Source organism: Euleptes europaea, chromosome 1, assembly GCF_029931775.1.
Source record: "Euleptes europaea isolate rEulEur1 chromosome 1, rEulEur1.hap1, whole genome shotgun sequence".
In the NCBI taxonomy this organism is placed as follows: Eukaryota; Metazoa; Chordata; class Lepidosauria; order Squamata; family Sphaerodactylidae; genus Euleptes; species Euleptes europaea.
This window is the reverse complement of record NC_079312.1, coordinates 11,591,018-11,614,099: the sequence shown is the minus strand read 5'-3', so window position 1 is coordinate 11,614,099 and position 23,082 is coordinate 11,591,018. Positions and strand designations below refer to the sequence as shown.

The 23,082-nt window shown below is 45.1% G+C and overlaps 1 protein-coding gene across 1 annotated transcript; it reads left to right on the top strand.

Moving 5' to 3' along the window:
- Positions 1-11,459: 11,459 nt before the first annotated feature.
- On the top strand, positions 11,460-22,664 carry LOC130490918 (oocyte zinc finger protein XlCOF6-like). The gene is made up of 7 exons (XM_056864761.1): positions 11,460-11,786; positions 12,125-12,211; positions 17,432-17,788; positions 18,117-18,231; positions 19,627-19,657; positions 21,377-21,597; positions 21,664-22,664. Exons 1-7 carry the CDS (start codon positions 11,460-11,462, stop codon positions 22,662-22,664), a joined length of 2,139 nt encoding a protein of 712 aa, XP_056720739.1.
- Positions 22,665-23,082: the final 418 nt, after the last annotated feature.

Here is a 23,082-nt window from a genome sequence, read left to right as displayed (position 1 = left end):
ATTTCATTTTATTTCCAAAATAATATGAGGTCAGTTTGGAAGTTTCTAAAATGTAATGAATGTTGTTCGGGTAAGATGTTGGTTGCCATTACGGGGTTGCCGAGACATTTATGCCTTAGCTCAAGTGTTGACATCTATTGTCTGGGCAGCTCAGTCTTTTCTAAGCATTGGCTGATTGTTCCCTGACCTTGTGGGGCTGATTTGTGGCGCAGTGGTAGAGCATCTGCTTGGCTTGCTGAAGGCCCCAGGTTCAATCCCCATCTCCGCCAGTTAAAAGGTAGGTGATGTGAAAGACCTCTGCTTGAGACCCTGGAGAGCCACTGCCAGTCTGAGTAGACAATACTGACTTTGATGGACCAAGGGTCTGATTCAGTAGAAGCGTGTTAATGTGTTCAATGTTTTACTCCGTTTTGTATTCTGCCTAGCTTTCCATTGGCTGACAATGCATCTGAGCGTGAAGAGAGGGCCTTGCCAGCCCCGCTGAGCAACCACAGCCCGACTTTACACCTCTGGGACTAGATTTTCTTTGCTAGGTTGGGCCTTAAAGGGCACATTTAATCTTTTCCTTAATTTGAAAAAAATGGTCATCAAAATAGTCCTTTTTGTCCTCTCTGTGCACAAGAGCTTTGTAAAGGGTTAATAGGCAGACAGAGACACGGTTCCTAGAGAGGCTACAAAAAAGAGGAGAGAAATACTGAAGCCCTCCAATTTCATCTTTTTGGGAGATTGCAGGTGATCTAGAGGATTGAGGCTCGAGAAGTTGGACTGGACGGGTAAGGAGTGGGGGAGGGGGGAAGAGAAGCTCTCACAGGCTGGGAAGCTCCACAAGGGGAATCTCTCTGGCTCCTCTTGCAGAGCAGGGTCAGGAAGAAGGCAGTCAGGCTGGCTTCCAGTACGGTTCCAGTACAGCCCTATCATCAGTGCAGACAAGCCCTCCTGAATTATTTAGATCTGCATAATTCGCGGAAGGCCAGGAAAGTGGGAGCCTTCTGGACTTCCTCAGACAGGCCGTTCCATAAGGGCCCCCACAAAACAGAAGACACGTGTATGAGCAGTTGTTGACTTTGCCATTTGCAGTGTGGCAGCTGTAGGATGCCCTGCTGAGATCAGCAAAGTTGTTGTCGTGGTGCATGGGGGAGAGGCAGTCCTGCAGATATGAGGAATGAAGACAACAAAGGGCTTTGTGTGTGTGTGTGTGTGTAAAGTGCCGTCAAGTCGCAGCTGACTTATGGCGATAGCCAATACCTTAAACTGAGCCTGGTACCTGATGGGCAATCAATGGACCAACTGAAGAATGGGAGTAATATGTAGTCTCTGTCTAGCTCCTGTGAATAACCAAGCCAGGGGTTCTGCACCAATTGCAGTCTCTGTGTTGATTTTGAGGGGAGACGAATGTAAAATGCATTGCAGGGATGGCAAAAAATATAATTCCTCAAGTTCTGAAATCATTTAATCCTCGTTGTGTGAGTTCTTAGCTTCATGGTATTTCTTCAGTGTCTCCCTTAAGTAGAAGGCAGGCTGACCTGGTTTATTTTACCCTATCTCTTATCTCCTCACAGATTAATAGTCTGCATTCTGACCTTTATGACACGTCAGTCTCTTTCCCCCATATCCCATCTTAGCCTAACTTGCTACGCTGTGTGCGAGAAAGCTGTATAGGTAAGCAAGAGTCTGGGTACCAACGGGCAGGGAAGGTGAACAGCAGAAAAATTGCTGATTGTTCATTGGAAGCATGATACTGCCTTGCTTAATTGTAGCTTCCTATATTAATGTACTGATGATGTCAATATATGCTTTGTTCAGACGAAGGAGGGTGTTCGCATCTTGGACTCAGCTGAGAACAGGTACTGTCCTTGACTATGATCGGTATTGTTAGTTAATAAAGAGCTTACTTCTGTGTCTTAGTCCGGTTGCTCATATCAGACCCCTTTAGCTGAACCCTAAAATTGTTTTTCTGCATCAGCAGTAGTCTCGTCTCGCTGTCACCGTGGCATGGTTCCTGGTGGCCTAATCGGCTGAATCAAGGTTGGGGGCCATCTTCCAAGCTAAACTAGGGGGAAAGAATGCATTTATCGCACCTACTTTCACTTGCTTCTCCAGCAGGAGAAGGCTGTTAACTGAGTCAGCGAGTGTCAGCTGAACTCTGTGAAAAGTGGGGAACACAATGTCCTTCAGGATCTCTGCCTTCCCAGCCAGCATTACCTCATCCTTTTCAGTCTTTAGTTTCGATCGGTTCACTTTTAACCGGTTAACCACAGCAACCCTGTGAATAAGGATGTATAGAGCTGGGTATCCTCAGCACATTGCTGACAATCAACCCCAAAACTACAAATGATTTGGCTGAAGGGCTTTACATAGAGACTGAAAGGCGGGAATAGGATTGTACCCTGTGGCACCCCACAGGATCTGTCCCACAGTGGTAAGTGCTCTCCAAAGGTACCCCTTTGATCCGATCCATAAGGAATTATTCCAACCAGTTTAATGTACACTACTTCATACCTACATTTTCCTGTAGTGTTGGCTTTTTAAGGAGTGGGTGGATGAGGAGTGGGTTGACTGATTAGTGATGTGGTCCTTACTTGATTTCAGCAACCAGCATTTTTTTCACCATTATGGGTTTCATTGCAAGAAATGCTGTCATTACAACCACTGAGACCAGCTCAATTTGTCACATACCATGATCTTTTAAAGTGGGATTACAATAAATGTTTATTGAAAAACTATGACGAAGTTAAGGATTGTCTGACCTGGGTTCAGGATTTGAAAACATGATTTGCAAAAAATAAATCAACTTTTCAAAAGTTGTTATTGGATACAAATGACCATTTAATATCCAAAATCTACAAATTACTGTTACAACTTTATTGTGAACAAGAACAAATAAAACCCACTATGATCAGCTGGCACAGATGTTGGAACATGCTATACCATTAAACAAGTGGGAAAGACTTTGGTCACGAGATACGAAACTCATACATTCTCAATCATTTAAGGGAAAATATTTATAAAAATAATGTGCAGATGGTATTTGACTCCAAAAAAACTGGCAGTGGCTTATAAATCGATGTCCCCGAAATGTTGGAAATGCAATAAAGAAATAGGTTCATTTCATCATATGTGGTGGACATGTGATAAAGCAAAAGACTTTTGGGACATGATTTACAATGAAATAAGATTAATTATACAAAACAATGTACCTAAAACACCTGAAATGATGTTACTAAGTATGATACTTGACTCTATTATATCTCAAAGATCATTTTTAATATATGCCACCACAGCTGCGAGATTAATATAACTTAACGTAAACAATGGATCTATGCTGTATTAACCACAGTTATACCAAAAAATCAGCACAAGGGCTCTGCTTTTAAACATAAGATTATATTCACCAATTGCCAGTTGCAAGTTTCCCTTATTTAAGTAACACTATATACATTGAAATCAAAATGAACATTTAAACAAGATAATACAAAGTGTTCAGTCACACCATTCAATTTCAGAATCAGTTACTCAAGTGTAAGCTGTTAAAGAGTCCGTTACTCAAGTGTAAACTGCTAGAGAGTCCAAATGAAATTCAAAAACAAACCAAGGTATAAATCATGCTGTGGCTGTCTTCTTGCAGCCAAAAGTCAGGGATTCTGTATGGCTTGTGAGTATCAAAGTTCAAAACAAAAAGTCATACTGGAGTTCTCCCGGTCAAGAACACCACAAAATAGAACAACGTAAAGTCCAACTCAACGACACCCTAGGTTGGTGCTCGTTTCGTGTGCTTCATCAGTAAGTTGGCTTTCCTTTTGGATATTTATCTGAATTCTTTGTGGGAAATTGCCCACGTTGTGTTATTCAGGTATGAAACCTCTGTAAAGAAAAAATACATTTATATTGTTTTTATAGTACATTTCTTACTATACAATGGTGTTCAATAGTATAATTAATGCTGTAACACATTCTCATTGCTAAATTGTAACAATCCCACATTATAAAATAATGTTACTTTTATCATTACATTGCATTACATAATTGTGTGGTCCCACACATACCTTAATACATTGTTTGATGACCAAGTAAGGTTCTGTCAGTGTGTTATGTTCTACACCTCATACAATTAAATAGCATTAGACAAGGGGCCATGGTAAGTAACAGCTGCTGCTGATTACTGTTTCATCTTAAAGGTATATCAGGCTAAAAAAATATTTATTAATTGCATGGCTTTATAAAAAACAGAATAGATCAAATTCAGTGTTGAGACCTGTAGGCATCAATGTTTTGAACAGGTGTATAAAGTACATTTCCTTCCTGAGTAATATCTTTTTTATATCTTGAGAGGCAAAGGGTTTGGGAATATATTGCCAAATGACAAAGAAAAATATATCAGTGTCAGAGTGACCCTTATTAAGAAAATGTGACACAAGTGGTGCGTCTAATAATTTTGCGCGAATCCTGGCCTTGTGTTCACCTATGCGTAATTTGAGGGGGCGGGAAGTGGACCCTATGTACATCAAAGAACATGGACACAGAATTCCATAAATGACATTCTGGGACTGGCAATTAGTAAATCCTTTTAAAGTAAATTTAAAGTTAGACGCTGAAGAACTAATCTCCTTGATAGGCAAACTGAAAACACAAGAGGAACATGATCCACACTTAAAGTGCCCCCTTACATTGATGATAGGTTTCTTAGGTGGCATCAAGTCTGTTTTAACCAACCATCAATGTAAGGGGGCACTTTAAGTGTGGATCATGTTCCTCTTGTGTTTTCAGTTTGCCTATCAAGGAGATGTCGTTGAGTTGGACTTTACGTTGTTCTATTTTGTGGTGTTCTTGACCGGGAGAACTCCAGTATGACTTTTTGTTTTGAACTTTGATGCTCACAAGCCATACAGAATCCCTGACTTTTGGCTGCAGGAAGGCAGCAGCAGCGTGATTTACACCTTGGTTTGACTTTTGGCTGCAAGAAGACAGCCACAGCATGATTTATACCTTGGTTTGTTTTTGAATTTCATTTGGACTCTCTAGCAGTTTACACTTGAGTAACGGACTCTTTAACAGCTTACACTTGAGTAACTGATTCTGAAATTGAATGGTGTGACTGAACACTTTGTATTATCTTGTTTAAATGTTCATTTTGATTTCAATGTATATAGCGAGATTAATATATGCAGCTAAATGGAAGATGAAAGAAATTCCAGACAAAAAAGACTGGATACAAAAGATGTTTGAAATGGCTGAAATGGCAAAACTTACGGCTAAGATAACACAAAAAGACAATTTATGGGTGAATGGGAGGCATGGAGGGTTTACTGTGACATTGAACTGCAATTGGGGAATCTTAAAGGTTATTCATTGATCTAATAATCCTTTTTTCTTTTCTAAGATATTAAAATAATTCAATGTATCAACTATGTTTTCAATTTAAAGTACTTTTGACTGTTATACATAATGCTTGTTAGTTAAAACTTATAACTCTTATATCTAATTGTTTAACATAATATTAGGATTAGAGTTTGTAATACAAAAGAGCTGTTAAGTTCATAACAAGATGGAGGAAGATGAAGGGGAAGTTTTTATTTTTATTTTTTTTGTTTTAGATCTAACTTATTAATGAAAATAAACCTTTAATAATGAAATGAAATATCTTTTTTCTTGTTTTTTCTTTACTATTGGCAAATTCTAACACTGTTGAAATGATTTACATTTAACATTATGAAAAATAAAAATTGTTTTTTAAAAAAAGTCCAGCAGTCTGTTCACACAGTGGCCAACCAGGTGCCTCTAGGAAGCCCCCAAACAAGATGACTGCAGCAGCACCGTCCTGCCTGTGTTCCACCGCACCCAATATAATAGGCATGCTCCTCTGATACTAGAGAGAATAGGTATGCAGCATGACTAGAATCCATTCTAACTAATAGCCATGAATATGTCCACTCCCCTCTTAAAGCCCTCCAAGCTGGCAGCCATCACCACATCCTGGTGGCCGCCTTCTTTCCAAGCTAAACAGCCCTAAGCGTCTTAACCGCTCCCCATAGGGCAGTTCCTCTAGTCCCCTAATCATTTTGAGTGCTCTTTTCTGCACCTTCTCATGCTCTGTAATATCCTTTTTTAGGTGTGGTGACCAGAACTGTACACAGTATTCCAAGCGTGGTCTCGCCGTAGATTTGTACAAGGGCAGTATGATATCAGCAGTTTTCTTCTCTATTCCTCATCTAATTATGGCCAGCATGGAATTTCCCTTTTTTACAGCAGCTGCACACTGGGTTTTTTAAAATAAATTTTTATTAATTTTTATAACACAAACAAAACAATACAGTAAAAAAACAAAATACAAAAATTACAGAAGAGTATCTTTACATACTGATCCACTACCGCCCCAAGATCCTTTTCCAGGTCTGCCACTGCCAGCACAGATCCCATCAGTGCATATATGAAACTGGGATTTTTTGCCCCATTTCCTACCTCCTCAGAGATTAATAGTCTGCATTCTGACCTTTATGACATGTCAGCCTCTTTCCCCCATATCCCATCTTAGCCTAACTTGCTACACTATGTGCCAAATGTATTCTGCATAAAGTTACGCTTAGTAGTATTCACAGTAGTTTTGATAAAGCTGTATAGATAACCAAGAGTCTGGGTGCCAAGAGGCAGGGAAGGTGAACAGCAGAAAAAACAGCATTTATTGCACCTGCTTTCACTTGCTTCTCTAGCAGGAGAAGGCTGTTAACTGAGTCAGCAAGCATTAGCTGAACTCGGTGAAAAGTGAGGAACACATATCCTTCAAGATCTCTGCCTTCCCAGCCAGCATTACCTCAGGCTTTTCAGGCTTTAGTTTCAATCCGTTCACTTTTAACTGGTTAACCACAGCAGCCTGACAGCAATTCAGGATTTCTACCGCATTCCCAGGTAATTTGGATAAGGATGTATAGAGCTGGCTATCCTCAGCATATTGCTGACCGTCAACTCCAAAAGTATAAATGATTTGGCTGAAGGGCTTTACAATAGAGACTGAAAGGCACGGGAAACAGAATTGCACCCTGTAGTACCCCACAGGATCTGTCCTGCACTGGTAAGTGCTCTCCAAAGGTACCTCTTTGAGTCCGATCCATGAGGAATTATTCCAACCAGTTTAATGTATGCTACTTCATACCTACATTTTCTGTAGTGTTGGCTTTATAAGGAGTGGGTGGATAACCACCTCTTTGGGTTGACTGATTTGTGATGGACATAATTAATGTGGTCCTTACATTATTTCAGCAACCAGGATGGACAAGCGGGGGCTGTCCCAGATCCCAAGATCTTGACAACATCTGTCATGATGACCAGTCAACCCGATCTATAAGCGGTCCAGGCAGTATTAGACATTTCTTCTGTTTGAACAAGGTTGAACAAGCCAGTTCAGAGGGTTTTTTTTACAGGATTGTAGTTAATTCATCATGTCTATCACCTTGACCTTACTGTTCTGTCTTCTGCCTTTATAATCTATGTTCTGTATTGTTTACACTTTGGATAGAATTGTGTTTGCATTTTTCTGAATTTTGTATTCCTAGAACTCTGGGTGCATAAGAACCTAAGAAAAGTTGGACCAAGGTCCATCATGTCCAGCAGTCTGTTCACACATTGGCCAACCAGGTGCTTCTAGGAAGTCCGCAAGCAAGATAATTGCAGCAGCATATATGTTGTCAAATCACAGCTGACTTATGGTGACCCCATAGGGGTTCAAGACAAGCGACATTCGGAGGTGGTTTGCCATTGACTGGCTCTGCGTGGGGCTGAGAGTTCTGAGAGAACATAACATTGTTGTTTTCAAAAATGGAGATTGCATCTTTATTGGTGTCCCCGTGAAAGCCCTGTTTTCATTAAAGCGTTTAATTGAGAAGATACGTCTCCCTTTGCGTAGAAGGATCTTAAAGAGCGTAATGCTCAGTCTGGGGAGGTGGTTATACGTTATCAGATTATGCTTTTTAAAAACCCGCATGAGCCTTATTAACAATAACCTTCCACTGCCCCTTCCAGACCCAAACCACGTCCTCAAACGCAGGCAACAACCACCCTCTGGAGGTGTTTTGATATTTGTGGGAGGGGAAGGGACAGAGCCCGGAGTCCTAGAAAGGAGGCTGCATTCGGACCCGCCCCTTTCCCAGGGCTCGCTCTGACCCCGGAAATGAACTCCCCGCGCGCTCTCGCGCATGCGCTTTCCTCCCCTGCTGCTGCTGCTTTGGGTCCGGATCCAGCGCGTTTCCCTCCACCCTTCCTTGGCTCTGGGTGAGTAGATGATGTTGCAGCCCCGGAGAGGAGAGGTGGGGAGAAAAGGGGCGGGCAAGAAAAACAGCGGGGAGCCCTTTGTTTTTGCATCTGGTCTGAAGCTGCGGCCCGGTCTCGGACGGGGCTTGGGGGGCTGGCCAGGGAGGCGGCGAGCAAGAGGCAGCCGACTGGGGGCAGGGAGAGTCGTTCCTAAAATGCCTTTTTTTGGGGGGGGGGGTGAACGTGGCTGCTCGCGGCTCAGCGAGGTCCTCGGAAGGCAAAGCTGCCACTTCTTCAGCTGCCGGTCCTCAGGGTAGGAGAGGCTGCCAAGGAGCTGCACAACGGTGAATCCTCCAGGTAGGGGAGGCTGACACAAAAAATGCGGAACAGCCTCTATTCACAGCCCCTCCCCGTCGCACTACAGTGACAATGCTGGGGCTTTGAACGTGAGTTTATTTATTCTTTGTGCGTCCTTCTTTAAAAGGTCAAGGTCCCCTGTGCAAGCACCGGGACATTCCTGACCCATGGGGGTGACGTCACATCCCAACGTTGACTAGGCCGACTTTGGTTGCGGGGTGGTTTGCCAGCGCCTTCCCCAGTCATCTTTCCTTTACCTCCAGCAAGCTGGGTACTCATTTGACCGACCTCAGAAGGATAGAAGGCAGAGTCAACCTTGAGCCGGCTACCTGAAACCAACTTCCGTCAGGATTGAACTCAGGACGTGAGTAGAGTTTGGACTGTAGTACTGCAGCTTACCTCTCTGCGCCAATAGGCTCTTCGTGTTCTTCTTCAGTCTTTTTAAAATCCCGTCCTTTCTCTTAAGAGCTGGGGGGGGGGGATGTACGTTGGTTTTGCCTCCTCCATTTTGCCCTCCCAAAAATGATTAGGAGCACAATGGGTCTGTCAGCAGCTATTACCCATTATGGGTATCCAGGCAGTTGAAAGGTCTGAAAGGAGCCTGAGCAGCAAACCATGAAGATATTGCTGCATGTCTCGTTACAGGGATACGTTTAAATCTAAGGAGAGAGGATGCTGTTTACATCCCCATTTTCTTTCTCTTTGCTCACAAGTTTTGCATTCATTTCCTTTTGTGACCAATGACTGTTCATACAGCTAAAGGATTTTTTTTCTGAAATTGGTCTGTGTGTTTGCATCTCTGACAACACTTATGACAGAGATACTCAGATCACTCTTATTAAGGTATCAGTCAAATCAGGCAGGACTTGCTGACTTGGGAATATTTCTAACCAGTTTGATTCCCAAGGGTTCCTTCCTTCCTTCCTTCCTTCCTTCCTTCCTTCCTTCCTTCCTTGTCAGTTTGGAGTGGGGGAGTGATTTTTAATTTGGGGAAAATTTCTTAAAAGCCTGCAGTGGAGACCAAGCTGTCAGGTTGGTGCAGCTCTCACTATTAGCCTGGTGGCAGCAGCAGAGAGTCAGCCCCAGGCATGGACTGGAACTGTGAGATCTAGCAGCTTAAGGTCTGGGACAGTTAACTAAAGTCAATTCTTAAAGTCATAGCGCTATTTCAGTGAGTGCTTTAGTGTAGAGATGGGCAGAATGGCAGCTGCAGGGGCGGTGATGGCAAGGAACACAGCCCCAATATGGGCAGGACCTGCAAAACTGTACAGCTTCTTGCCCACACTGAGGAAAATGTACTTTCCCCAAAGATTTCAGATTTACAAAAACATTGCAGTAAAAGGGAGGGCACAGAAGGTGACCAATTTGGGGATGAATTCATGTGGTGGCTCCAAAACCAGAGAACCCCTTCCCCTGGTAAAATTCACCCTTTCTGGGTTTTTTTTTAATTGTAATCCTACTGGCAGAGGATATGTTTGCCTTAAATCTTTCTTTAATTTTACACTTTTGCAACATTTGCCAATCAACACTACTGAATAATGGAAGAGCTTTTCAGAGCCTAAAATAACTTGGGGGAAAGCTCTGAATATGCATGGAATTTAATAGGAATAACAAAGAAGCACTGATTCCTGTGTTATTTGGATTGCTAGCATAAAAATATGTTCTTGACTGTGTAGTAATCGTAACAGTTGGCTGGCAATTGAGCCCAGTGGTCCGAACGTGCTCCTGGCCAAATGGCATGACAGCAGAGGGCCGAGAGAGCCAGATTCCCACAGAAAAGAGTCTCCATAGCTATGAATCGAGTGTCACCAGCACCCTCCTTCTGAGAAGGGATCCACAGGGAATACAGGGAGCAGGCAGATTCCCACAACTTTGCCATCCCGCTAAGTCCACAGAAAAGGGTTCATCTTGATCCTGACCTGATCCTGTATAGCCAGTGTCTCCTTCAACCAAACTGCACAAAATTGTGCCCCATGCATAAGAGGAACCCCTAAAACCAGGGCTTGTATTGTTAAGGGGCAAAGTGCCTATACTCATGGATAAAGATGTACTGCTTTCCACCAATTCCCCTCTCAGGACTTTGAAAGCGTCCTCCAAAAAGGTGCTGTACTCAGTATCTGTGAGTACCACCACCACAAAAAAAGCCCTCCCTAAAATTGTCTGCAAGTGTAAATAGCCATGTACAGGATGCTATTCCTTAATCCCCCTCCACATGAATATAGTCATTGGAATAACCCCCAGAGCCTCTGAGGGCAGAGAAAGTGGCCAAATCTCCAGGCATTTCCCAAGCCAGACATGGCAACCCTATCCGATATAGCACAATGACAAGAGACATTTTGTTTTGAGACACTGGGAAGATGTTACAGGAACACCGATTTTCAGTGGAATCCTAAAACCACTTTTCTGAGAGTAATCCCTAGGGAAAAGGCCCGAGGAGGATTCTGAATAGACTTGCTTCAGTGTGCTTAGGGTGAGCTTGCTTTTAGTTTGCCTTAATTTTCATCTCTCCCCCCGCCCCGCAACAGTACCATTTTCTGAGATCCCTTTCTAATGGAAAGGGTAAGAAGCATTTGCCATTTGTCTGTAGTGGTAAAAGGATTAAACTTGACTGGGGCAACCCAGTCAATTGGTGGGCAGCTGGCAAGTCTAGTAATATAGCACGATAGCATTAATTCTGATCCGCAAGCTACCACAAAGATGCTTCTTCCAGGGCAATCATTAGGGGGCTCTTGGCCAGGGTGAGTGACGTAGCTCCATTCTCTTTTGGGTTCTTTGTGCCTTTCTGATATCTTTTCCCTCTATGTCACCATGTTACTAAGGGTATCTCTCCACAGTTGGAGGCGACCCAAAAGAAGGGGAAGGAGATGGAAGAGAAGGACGCAGAATCTCCTGGAACTGACAAGAGAGCAAGGAAAGGCCCCCATCCCATCCAGGCTGGGAGTGGTGTTGAATTCTGGGAAAGAGCTGTGCCAGAAATCCTGGCTCAGGACACTGTGATCACTGATGAACATTGCCAGCGTTTCCAGCACTTCTGCTACCATGAGGCTGATGGGCCCCGAGAGCTTTGCAGCCAGCTCCATAAACTTTGCAACCGCTGGCTGAAGCCGGAGAGGCACAGCAAGAAGCAAATCGTGGACCAGGTGATCCTGGAGCAGTTCCTGATCTTCCTGCCCTCGGAGATGGAGAGCTGGGTCAGAGGATGCGGGCCGGAGACCAGTTCCCAGGCGGTGGCCCTGGCCGAAGGTTTCCTCCTGAGTCAGGCAGAGGAGAAGAGGCAGACAGAACAGGTGAGGGGGTCCTCAGTCAGTCCATTCTAGCAGCGATAACTGACCTTAGCCTAAGACCTCCCTGTCAGGTATTTTAGATACTTGACCAGGGTTGGTAGAAAACATGCCCTTAGGTCTTACCACTGAGGCTGGAGCAGCTCGACTGGTCATAGCAAGGGTGAGGAGTCTGAGAGTGGGACAGGATCCATCTCCTCAGCCTGTTCTGCTCCTTCTCTAACCCATCACTCTCGTTTCTATTTTAGATGTGGCGACCCTCTGTGAAGATGGAAGCTAACTTCTCTGAGGCGGAAAGAGCTTCATCAGAGGACGGGCAGAGAGGGCAGGTCCAGGTGTGTGCCCAAGATGCCCTCTCACCTGGTAAGCATGCCTTGTTCCTGGAAGGGTCTTGGGCACATTATGAAGCTGCTGAGTAGAAGGTTTAGGACAGGAGAGGAAGGACACGCTTCTGCACACAAAACAGAGTGGACGTCTGGGTCTCAGGGTCATAGGATGTAGTGATGATCACTCACTTTAAGGGGCATTAGACAGATTCATGCAGGGCAATTCCATTCTTATTCACACCAACCAAACTTCATATCGCCACTTCCTTCCATTATAGAGATTCCAGGTGGCGTAAAAAAGGAACAGTAGACAAATCTGGGCACAGCTGTGAGCGATAGTGAAAAAATTGAACCTCCATGTTCTGATGCAGCATACATCTGAAAGTCTGTTGATAAGAACCAATAATTTGTGTTCTGTGCCCCTGCTTAATGGCTTTCTGGGGACATCTTGTGGGCCACAGCCCGAAACAGGATGCTGGACTAGGATGCTATTACCACACCCCCGTGAACATGCATTCAGATTAACATGAGGAATTAGTTTGCATGTTGGTGCAGGGTGCAGCAAAGCGGAATATTTTACTTAAAGAGGAGGCTGTGATTAGCAAGTCTTTAGTAGGAAAAGGATGACAGAGATCTGATGTAAAAGGAATCCAGTTTATTTAGGAATTTGGTACAAAAGTGGTGGTGGGGAACTTATCCTAAATAAATATTAGCAGACACATTCGTTATTCCAGTTAATATAGCAACAACTAACATTTAGCAGAGCTCCTCTAGTTTGGAGCAGGAGTTAATCTTTGAGCTAATCGTGGGAAATAATGGTTTGGAAAATAGGGAGGAAAGATCAGGGGGAGAGCGGTCCTGTTCTGTGAAGAAATCAGATGAAATGAAAAGGTATCCAGTGTGTGTTGGGAGCATGCTGCAGTTCAGCTAGTCTCCAGAGTCAGAGAGACTCTTTTTCCTGACTCTAAAGTCAGGTTAAGTTATACAGTTTTGGGCCCATAGCATAAAATGGGTTATTTTCAAGAAACAGAAGGTCACGACATAGGATAAAGGAACACCTGCGATTAATCAAAAGGAAATCGTAGAACCGACTAAATGGCACCAGGAAGGGCAGTTTTTGATTGAATTATAATTCTGGATTACAAAAGCTTGAGATATTAAGGTGTGTCATGTATTGGGCAGGAGCTTTGGGGGCAATGGGAAGCTTTGAATCGGAGGTTCCAGACTGTCACAGGGCACTTAATGTTGGAATTTTGTTAATGGTCAGTGATTGCATATCATGTAAAAGACAATCCAGGAAGAGGCATCTTTTCCTTCTCGCCTGGTGTGGTTTGTGTTCTGTTGGTGCATCTTGATTTCTCCCAGAGAGGCTTCTTTCGAAGCATTGCTGTGGTTGTCGTCCCAGGATTCTCTGCTGTGTTCACCGCTGCACGGGTCCCTTGTGAGAAATAGACATAGAAGTGCCCCCCATTCTTGTTGTGGGCCTTGTGGGCCTTGTTCACAGTGTCACCCTGGCAGTACATCAATTCAGGCTGGGTGTGGAAGGGTGTGCAGATGAAAGGAGGGCTGCAACAATGTCAGGCCATGGCCTGGCACCCCCAAAAACTTTGGTAGTGGGGCATGGGGTGGATGTGAGGACAGGTTGATGTCTCAGCTGGCCAAAAATCTGGATGTGACATCAGAATGTCTGCACTCTGGAAATCCATCGATATTACCAAAGAGTTTTCACAGGCACTAAAGCCATGTCTGAGCTTTTTAGATGGATGTTACAGCAACGTATCACGCAACAACATTTCCACCTCCCTCTCTCTTCTGCTAGCTCGGACTCAAGGGCATGTGGGAGGGACCAGCCAGTGTTCAAATGGTATGCCTGGCCCTTTGGTCTGTTCCTGCTGGGATGCTGATTTGGTTTTGAGCTCCAGAGTTCACAGGGCACATTTCAGATCTCACGGAAGTCAGAAATGTGTTAGCAGCATTTATCACAAGGCTCATGGGTACTTGGTGCTTCTCTGTCACCTCTCCCACAGTTTCCTAAAAATCCTTACACATTTCTTGAGTGTACACAGGGCAAGGTTTCACAACCTTGGGAACCCGGGGTGCGTGAAGCAAGATTCCCTCAAGCAAACAGAATAGGAAGTTGAGACTAACATGCTTCCTGCCTATTTGTTTCCCTCATAGGCAGTGAAGAGATGCTGTCGAGCCACTGTCTTTGCAGAGTAGTAGAAATGGCTGCTTCACCTCCAATCCAGGTAGGGGAGATGACAGGCTGGGTCCCCTTCCTTCCTCATGGGGGCTTTTACTCCAGCAGTTGCTTCTAAGATGTGCGAGCGAGAGAGGCTCTGAAGGCCACGCCAAGCTCTCCATCCTGCACCCTGTCGGACTGCCCCCTTCCAGAGTGCTGTCTCTGCCTGTCATGATCTCTGACAGGGGAATCTGCTTTTTCTTTCAGTCTCCAGCTTCCTTTGAGGACATGTCTGTGTATTTCACCGAGGCAGAGTGGGCCTTGCTGGATCCTGGCCAAAGAGCTCTCTACATTGAAGTCATGCTGGAGATCTACGAGAGCGTAGCCTCTCTGGGTAAGGATCTTTCATAGGTGCCACTGGGATGATAGATGGATGAAAGTATTGAACAGCAGTATGCCATTTTGAGGCTTGCCTCACTCCTTGCCCACTGCTGGGGGCCTTGAGGAGTTGTGGTGGCAGAGAAAGCCATGTTCAGCATGGCCAGTTCAAGTGACCCAAGCTACTTGCATGGCCCAGGGCAACTGAAGCCCATATTGTGGCCACCACCCAAGCCAGAGAGGGTTCATGCCCTGAGGCCCATGTGGGATGAGAGGAAGGGGCCAGATCCTAATTTCTAAGTTGCCAATTTTTATAACATACCCTTCCCCCAAATGGGATTACATTCTTCCACTCTGACTGTGCTCTGGAACGGATCTGTCACCCTTACACTAGTTGGTATTGTCAGCTTTGATCTTGACCAGCTTTCTGTCCTTCCAGAAATTTTTTTCCTTTGCTTGGGAGTTTCTTCATTGCCTATATAAAATGATCATATCCCCCACCCCCCCATGTCAAAGAAGGTAAAAATGTAAGAGTGACCACGGTGGACACAGAAAAGGCCTTGTGTCTGAAGAAAGGCTGGAGAGTTCCTCAAGGGGATCTCAAGAGAGTATAATTCACAGTGGGTAGCCGTGTTAGTCTGTCTGCAGTAGTAGAAAAGGGCAAGAGTGCAGTTGCACTTAAAGACATCTCTTAAAGACAGATGGATTCACATTCTAGCTGTATCTGAAGAAGTGAGCTGTGGCTCACGAAAGCTCACACCCTACCATAAAATATTTTTGTTAGTCTTGTAGGTGCTACTGGACTCTTGCCCTTTTCTACTACTTCAAGAGAGTATGGAAGCTAACATCTCTGAGGTGAAAGGAGCTTCATCAGAGCACGGGCAGAGAGTGCAGGTCCAGGAGTGTGCCCAAGATGCCCTCTCACCTAGTAAGCATGCCTTGGGCCTGGAAGGGTCTGGGACACATTGTGAAGCTGCTGAGTAGAAGGTTTAGGACAGGAGAGGAAGGACACACTTCTGCACACAAAACAGAGTGGACGTCTGGGTCTCAGGGTCATAGGATGTAGTGATGATCACTCACTTTAAGGGGCATTAGACAGATTCATGCAAGGCAATTTCATTCCTATTCACATGAATGACAGTTTTCATATCTCACCTTTGGGCACAGGTGGTAGCCATGTTGAGTAAATGAAATCTCTCACCTGAAAATGCATTGCTAAGAGCCAGTAATTTGGCTTCTGTGCCCCTGATTAAAGACTTTCCGCAAAGTACATCTGGTGGGCCACAGCCCGAAAGAGGATACTGGACTACGGATGCCGGGCCATGGATTGCTAACCCCATGGACTTTGGGGACGGGGCATGGGGTGGATGTGAGGACAGGTTGATGTCTCATCTGGCCAAAAACCTGGATGTGACCTCCAAATGTCTGAGTTTTCAGATGGATGTGAAAGAAATGTATCATGCAACTTCATTTCCACCCCCTCTCTTTCTTCCACCAGCCTGGACTCAAGGGCATATGTGAGGACCCAATTGGTCGATGAATGGTGTCCCTGGGCCTTTAGTCTGGTCCTGTTGGGATGCTGTAGTGTTTTTGAGCTCCAGCTTACAGGGCACAATTCAAATCTCACGCAAGGCAGAAACGTGTTGCCAGCATTTGTAAACCCACAGAGTTCATATGTACCTGGTGCTTCTCTGTCACCTCTCCCACAGTTTACTAAAAATCATTTTTTTGAGTGTTCACAGGGAAAATTTCACAATCCTAGGAACCTGGAGGTCATGAAGCAGGATTTTCAAGCAAACAGAATCAGAAGTCAAAGCTAAAATGCTTCTTGATTATTTTGTCTGCCTTGCAGGAAGTGAAGAGATGCTATCAATCAAATGTTTTTGTGGAGGAGTAGAAATGGCTGCTTCACCTCCAGTCCAGGTAGGGGAGATGAGTGGGGGACATCTAGGATCCCCCCCCCTCTTTTCTTTAATTTTACACTTTTGCAGCATTTGCCAATAAACACTACCACTACTGAACAATGAAAGAAGCTTTCAGAGCCTGAAATAACTTGGGGTAAAGCTCTGAATATGCATGGAATTTAATAGGAATAACAAAGAAGCACCGATTCCTACATTATTTGGGTTGCTAGCATAAAAATATGTTCTTGACTGTGTAGTAATCGTAACAGTTGGCTGGCAATTGAGCCCAGTGGTGCGAACGTGCTCCTGGCCAAGTGGCATGACAGAAGATGGTTGAGAGAGCCAGATTCGCACAGAAAAGAGCCTCCATAGCTGTCTATAAATCGAGTGTCACCAGCACCCTCCTTCTGTGAAGGGATCCACAGGGAATACATCTCTCCCCCTGCCCCCCAACAGTACCATTTTCTGAGATCCCTTTCTCATGGAAAGGATAAGAAGCATTTACCATTTGTCTGTAGTGGTAAAAGGATTAAACTTGACTGGGGCAACCCAGTCAATTGGTGGGCAGCTGGCAAGTCTAGTAATATAGCACGATAGCATTAATTCTGATCCCCAAGCTTCCACAAAGATGCTTCTACCAGGGCAATCCTTAGGGGGCTCTTGGCCAGGGTGAGTGACGTAGCTCCATTCTCTTTTGTGTTCTATGTGCCTTTTTGATATCTTTTCCCTCTATGTCACCATGTTACTAAGGGTATCTCTCCACAGTTGGAGGCGACCCAAAAGAAGGGGAAGGAGATGGAAGAGAAGGACGCAGAATCTCCTGGAACTGACAAGAGAGCAAGGAAAGGCCCCCATCCCATCCAGGCTGGGAGTGGTGTTCAATTCTGGGAAAGAGCTGTGCCAGAAATCCTGGCTCAGGACACTGTGATCACTGATGAACATTGCCAGCGTTTCCGGCACTTCTGCTACCATGAGGCTGATGGGCCCCGAGAGCTTTGCAGCCAGCTCCATAAACTTTGCAACCGCTGGCTGAAGCCGGAGAGGCACAGCAAGAAGCAAATCATGGACCAGGTGATCCTGGAGCAGTTCCTGATCATCCTGCCCTCGGAGATGGAGAGCTGGGTCAGAGGATGCGGGCCGGAGACCAGTTCCCAGGCGGTGGCCCTGGCCGAAGGTTTCCTCCTGAGTCAGGCTGAGGAGAAGAGGCAGACAGAACAGGTGAGGGGGTCCTCAGTCAGTCCATTCTAGCAGCGATTAGCCAAAACCTCCCTGTCAGGTATTTTAGATACTTGACCAGGGTTGGTAGAAAACATGCCCTTAGGTCTTACCACTGAGGCTGGAGCAGCTTGGCTGGTCATAGCAAGGGTGAGGAGTCTGAGAGTGGGGCAGGATCCATCTCCTCAGCCTGTTCTGTTCCTTCTGTAACCCATCACACTCGCTGCTGTTTCAGATGTGGCGACCCTCTGTGAAGATGGAAGCTAACTTCTCTGAGGCGGAAAGAGCTTCATCAGAGGACGGGCAGAGAGTGCAGGTCCAGGTGTGTGCCCAAGATGCCCTCTCACCTGGTAAGCATGCCTTGTGCCTGGAAGGGTCTGGGGCCCATTGTGAAGCAGCTGAGTAGAAGGTTTAGGACAGGAGAGGAAGGACACATTTCTTGAGTGTACATAGGGCAAAGTTTCACAACCCTAGGAACCCGGGTTGCGTGAAGCCAGATTCCCTCAAGCAAACAGAATAGGAAGTTGAGACTAACATGCTTCCTGCCTATTTGTTTCCCTCACAGGCAGTGAAGAGATGCTGTCGAGCCACTGTCTTTGCAGAGTAGTAGAAATGGCTGCTTCACCTCCAATCCAGGTAGGGGAGATGACAGCCTGGGTCCCCTTCCTTCCTCATGGGGTCTTTTACTCCAGCAGTTGCTTCTAAGATGTGCGAGCGAGAGAGGCTCTGAAAGCCACTCCCTTTGCCCACGCCAAGCTCTCCACCCTCTCGGACTGCCTCCTTCCAGAGTGCTGTCTCTGCCTGTCATGATCTCTGACAGGGGAATCTGCTTTTTCTTTCAGTCTCCAGCTTCCTTTGAGGATGTGTCTGTGTATTTCACCGAGGCAGAGTGGGCCTTGCTGGATCCTGGCCAAAGAGCTCTCTACATTGAAGTCATGCTGGAGATCTATGAGAGCGTGGCCTGTCTGGGTAAGGATCTTTCATAGGTTCCACTGGGATGATAGATGGATGAAAATATTGAACAGCAGTATGCCATTTTGAGGCTTGCCTCACTCCTTGCCCACTGCTGGGGGCCTTGAGGAGTTGTGGTGGCAGAGAAAGCCATGTTTATCATGGCCAGTTCAAGTGACCCAAGCTACTTGCATGGCCCAGGGCAACTGAAGCCCATATTGTGGCCACCACCCAAGCCAGAGGGGGTTCATGCGCTGAGGCCGATGTGGGATTGTTGCCAATATTTATAACATCCCTTTCCCCCAAATGGGATTACATTCTTCCACTCTGTCTGTGCTCTGGAGCGGATCTGTCACGGGATTGTCAGCTTTGATCTTGACCAACTTTCTGTCCTTCCAGAAATTTTTTTCCTTTACTTGGGAGTTTCTTCATTGCCCATATAAAATGATCATAATCTCCCCCCCCAAGTCAAAGAAGCTAAAAGTGTAAGAGTGATTACGGTGGACACAGAAAAGGCCTTGTGTCTGAAGAAAGGCTGGAGAGTTCCTCAAGGGAATCTGAAGAGAGTATTTCCTTCCCAAGTGAGATAGCTGCGAGTGGGTATCCTTCATGGTTATGGCAAGGGAAAGGCAAGGAATAGCCATGGAGGGTTTCTGCTTCTCTTGTTAAAAACGCTTGGTTTTGTAGAATTATAAATCCCACTGGGTAAGGAGGGAGGGAGCCATTCTGGGATCTGGGTAGCTCAAAAGCTACTTCTGGATAAAAACACAACTACGGCTCTTGATTGGCTGCAGGTTTCTTAGATACTGTATTTGCCAGGGAAAGGTGGGTGTTAATTAAGAATAGCCAGGCTAGATGATGCCCAAGTTCCATGAACCCTGTCCTACTGTGGCCACCCAGATGCCTTCAGGCCTTTCTTGCCCCTCCCAAAATTGGCACCTATTGCAAACACTGTGTGGGTCCCCTTTGAACTGTGAGGTGAGGTTCTACATTCTACTTTCCCCACACCAAACATGCATTTGTGGGAGGCTGAAATCCAACTTCTCATAGCTCTCATCACAACTAGAAGAAAACGCTCTGTGCGGTGGCAGGACTGGGTGTCATGTGAACTTTAATCAAAAGCAGAGAAACAGGAGAGCTGCACTGCAAGTCAAATGTGAAAAGTGCGGAAATGATTCTTTGCTACTTTCCCCCTTAAAGTCGTTACAGGGAGTGTGGGGGAGGGGTAGGCAGGTAGTAAATAGAAACAGCTGTACTGGAGGGCCTGGCTGGAGATAAGGTGTGACTAGTGTTTCAGTTTGAGGGGAAGGAAATTCTGATAAAGGAAATGCACACCCATTAATGAGGAGTGCCTGAATGATAGCATGGCTTTCAGGGGGGCTGATTGGACCTCTTTTTTATTGCAGCAGGAAATGCAGAGAAAACACATGGGAAATTCCACGGGTTCTCTTTGGAAAAAGTCAAGCATGAAAAGGCCAAAGGCAGCTTCAGGGACGGAGATGAACCAGAGAGGGAGGAGGGAAGCCACGTAGAGAAGACAAAGGATAAACCCATTCCTTGCTATGGAGGGGGCTTCTGTGAAATCCCAGTCCAAGAAGAGAAGACAACCAAAATAAGAAGGAATGAAGGCCTCTGTGCTTCTCTGATCAAACCGAATATAATATCAATTAGTGAATGCACAGTGGAAAGACCTGTACACAAAAGAATACACACAGAGGAAAAACCCTATGAATGCTCAGAGTGTGGAAAGAGATTTGGTTCGAGGAGCAATCTTCTACGGCATCAAATAATCCACACAGGGGAGAAACGTTTTGAATGCTCAGTATGTGGAAAGAAATTTGGTTCGAGGAGCAATCTTCTACAGCATCAAATAATCCACACAGGGGAGAAACCTTTTGAATGCTCAGTATGTGGAAAGAAATTTGGTTCAAGGAGCAATCTTCTACAGCATCAAATAATCCACACAGGGGAGAAACCTTTTGAATGCTCAGTATGTGGAAAGAAATTTGGTTTTAGGATCAATCTTCTACACCATCAAGGAATCCACACAGGAAAGAAACAGTTTGAATGCTCAGAATGTGGAAAGAGATTCCGTTCACGTGGCGATCTTCAAAAGCATCAAAGAACCCACACAGGGGAAAAACCTTTTGAATGCTTAGAGTGTGGAAAGAAATTCACTGAGTGTGGCAGTCTTCAAATTCATCAAAGAACCCACTCTGGGGAGAAACCGTTTGAATGCTTAGAGTGTGGAAAGAAATTTACTATGTGTGGCAATCTTAGAAAGCATCAAAGAACACACATAGAGCAGGAACCTTTTGGATGCTCAGAGTGTGGAAAGAAGTTCCGTTGCAATCGCAGTCTTCAACGGCATCTAAGAACCCACACAGGTGAGAAACTTTTTCAATGCTCTGAATGTGGAAAGAAATTCACTACAAGTTCCAGTTTTCAAATGCATCTAAGGACCCACACAGGGGAGAAACCTTTTAAATGCTCAGAATGTGGAAAGAGATTCAGTCACAGTGGCACTTTTCACGTACATCTAAGGACTCACACAGGGGAGAAACCTTTTGAATGCACAGAGTGTGGAAAGAAATTCACTACAAGTTCCGGTCTTCAAAAGCATCTAAGGACCCACACAGGGGAGAAACCTTTTGACTGCTCAGACTGTGGAAAAAGATTCAGACGAAGTGACGCTCTTCAGGAGCATCAAAGAACCCATACAGGAGAGAAATCATTTCAGTGCTCAGAGTGTGGAAAGAAATTCAGTCACAGTTCCAGTCTTCAAAAGCATCTAAGGACCCACACAGGGGAGAAACTATTTGAGTGCCCAGAATGTGGAAAGAAATTCACTGTGAGTTCCAGACTTCAAATGCATCTAAGGACCCACACAGGGGAGAAACCTTTTGAATGCTTAGTGTGTGGAAAGAAATTCAGTCACAATTCCAGTCTTCAACAGCATCAAAGAACCCACACAGGGGAGAAACTATTTGAGTGCCCAGAATGTGGAAAGAAATTCACTGTGAGTTCCAGTCTTCAAATGCATCTAAGGACCCACACAGGGGAGAAACTATTTGAATGCCCAGAATGTGGAAAGAAATTCACTGTCAGTTCCGGACTTCAAAGGCATCTAAGGACCCACACTGGGGAGAAACCTTTCGAATGCTCAGAATGTGGCAAGAAATTCACTGTGAGTTCCAGTCTACAAGTGCATCTAAGAACCCACACAGGGGAGAAACCTTTTGACTGCTCAGACTGTGGCAAGAAATTCACTACAAGTTCCAGTCTTCAAATGCATCTAAGAACCCATACAGGAGAGAAATCATTTCAGTGCTCAGAGTGTGGAAAGAAATTCAATCAGAGCAGCAATCTTCAACAGCATCTAAGAACCCACGCAGGTGAGAAACTTTTTCAGTGCTCAGAATGTGGAAAGAAATTCACTACAAGTTCCAGTTTTCAAATGCATCTAAGGACCCACACAGGGGAGAAACCTTTTAAATGCTCAGAATGTGGAAAGAGATTCAGTCAGAGTGGCACTTTTCATGTACATCTAAGGACCCACACAGGGGAGAAACCTTTTGAATGCCCAGAGTGTGGAAAGAAATTCACTACAAGTTCCAGTCTTCAAATTCATCTAAGAACCCACACAGGGGAGAAACCTTTTGACTGCTCAGACTGTGGAAAGAGATTCAGTCGAAGTGACACTCTTCAGCAGCATCAAAGAACCCATACAGGAGAGAAATCATTTCAGTGCTCAGAGTGTGGAAAGAAATTCAATCAGAGCAGCAATCTTCAACAGCATCTAAGAACCCACCAAGGGGCCTCACAGCTGTGAAGGCCAAAGAGTTCTGACAGCAGGATTAATTTGGGTTAAAAAGAAAAGGTTCTGTCCCCGAACCCAACAACTCCGTCAGTTTAGAGAGGTCAGACCTCCCCATCAAATTCAGTCTTGTGGAAATGGGCAGGTATCCTTGGAGTTGGCAAGTGAACATTGTGTAACACTAATTCTCCAATCCCAGTTTTCCTCCCCACCCACCCCCAGATTCTGTTAGAGAAAATCAGGAGGCAGAAGTAAGATTCCCTCCTCTGCTCTGAACCCACCCCTTCAGACTCCATGAGCAGGAAATGACCTGGAATAAGCCCTGGGTCAAGGCTTACTCCTCACATCTTGACTCCTCACAGTCCTCCTTATATTCCTCCATTGAGATCGTACCTTTATGGAGCAGAGTAAGAAAATTCTCCTTTCCTCTCAC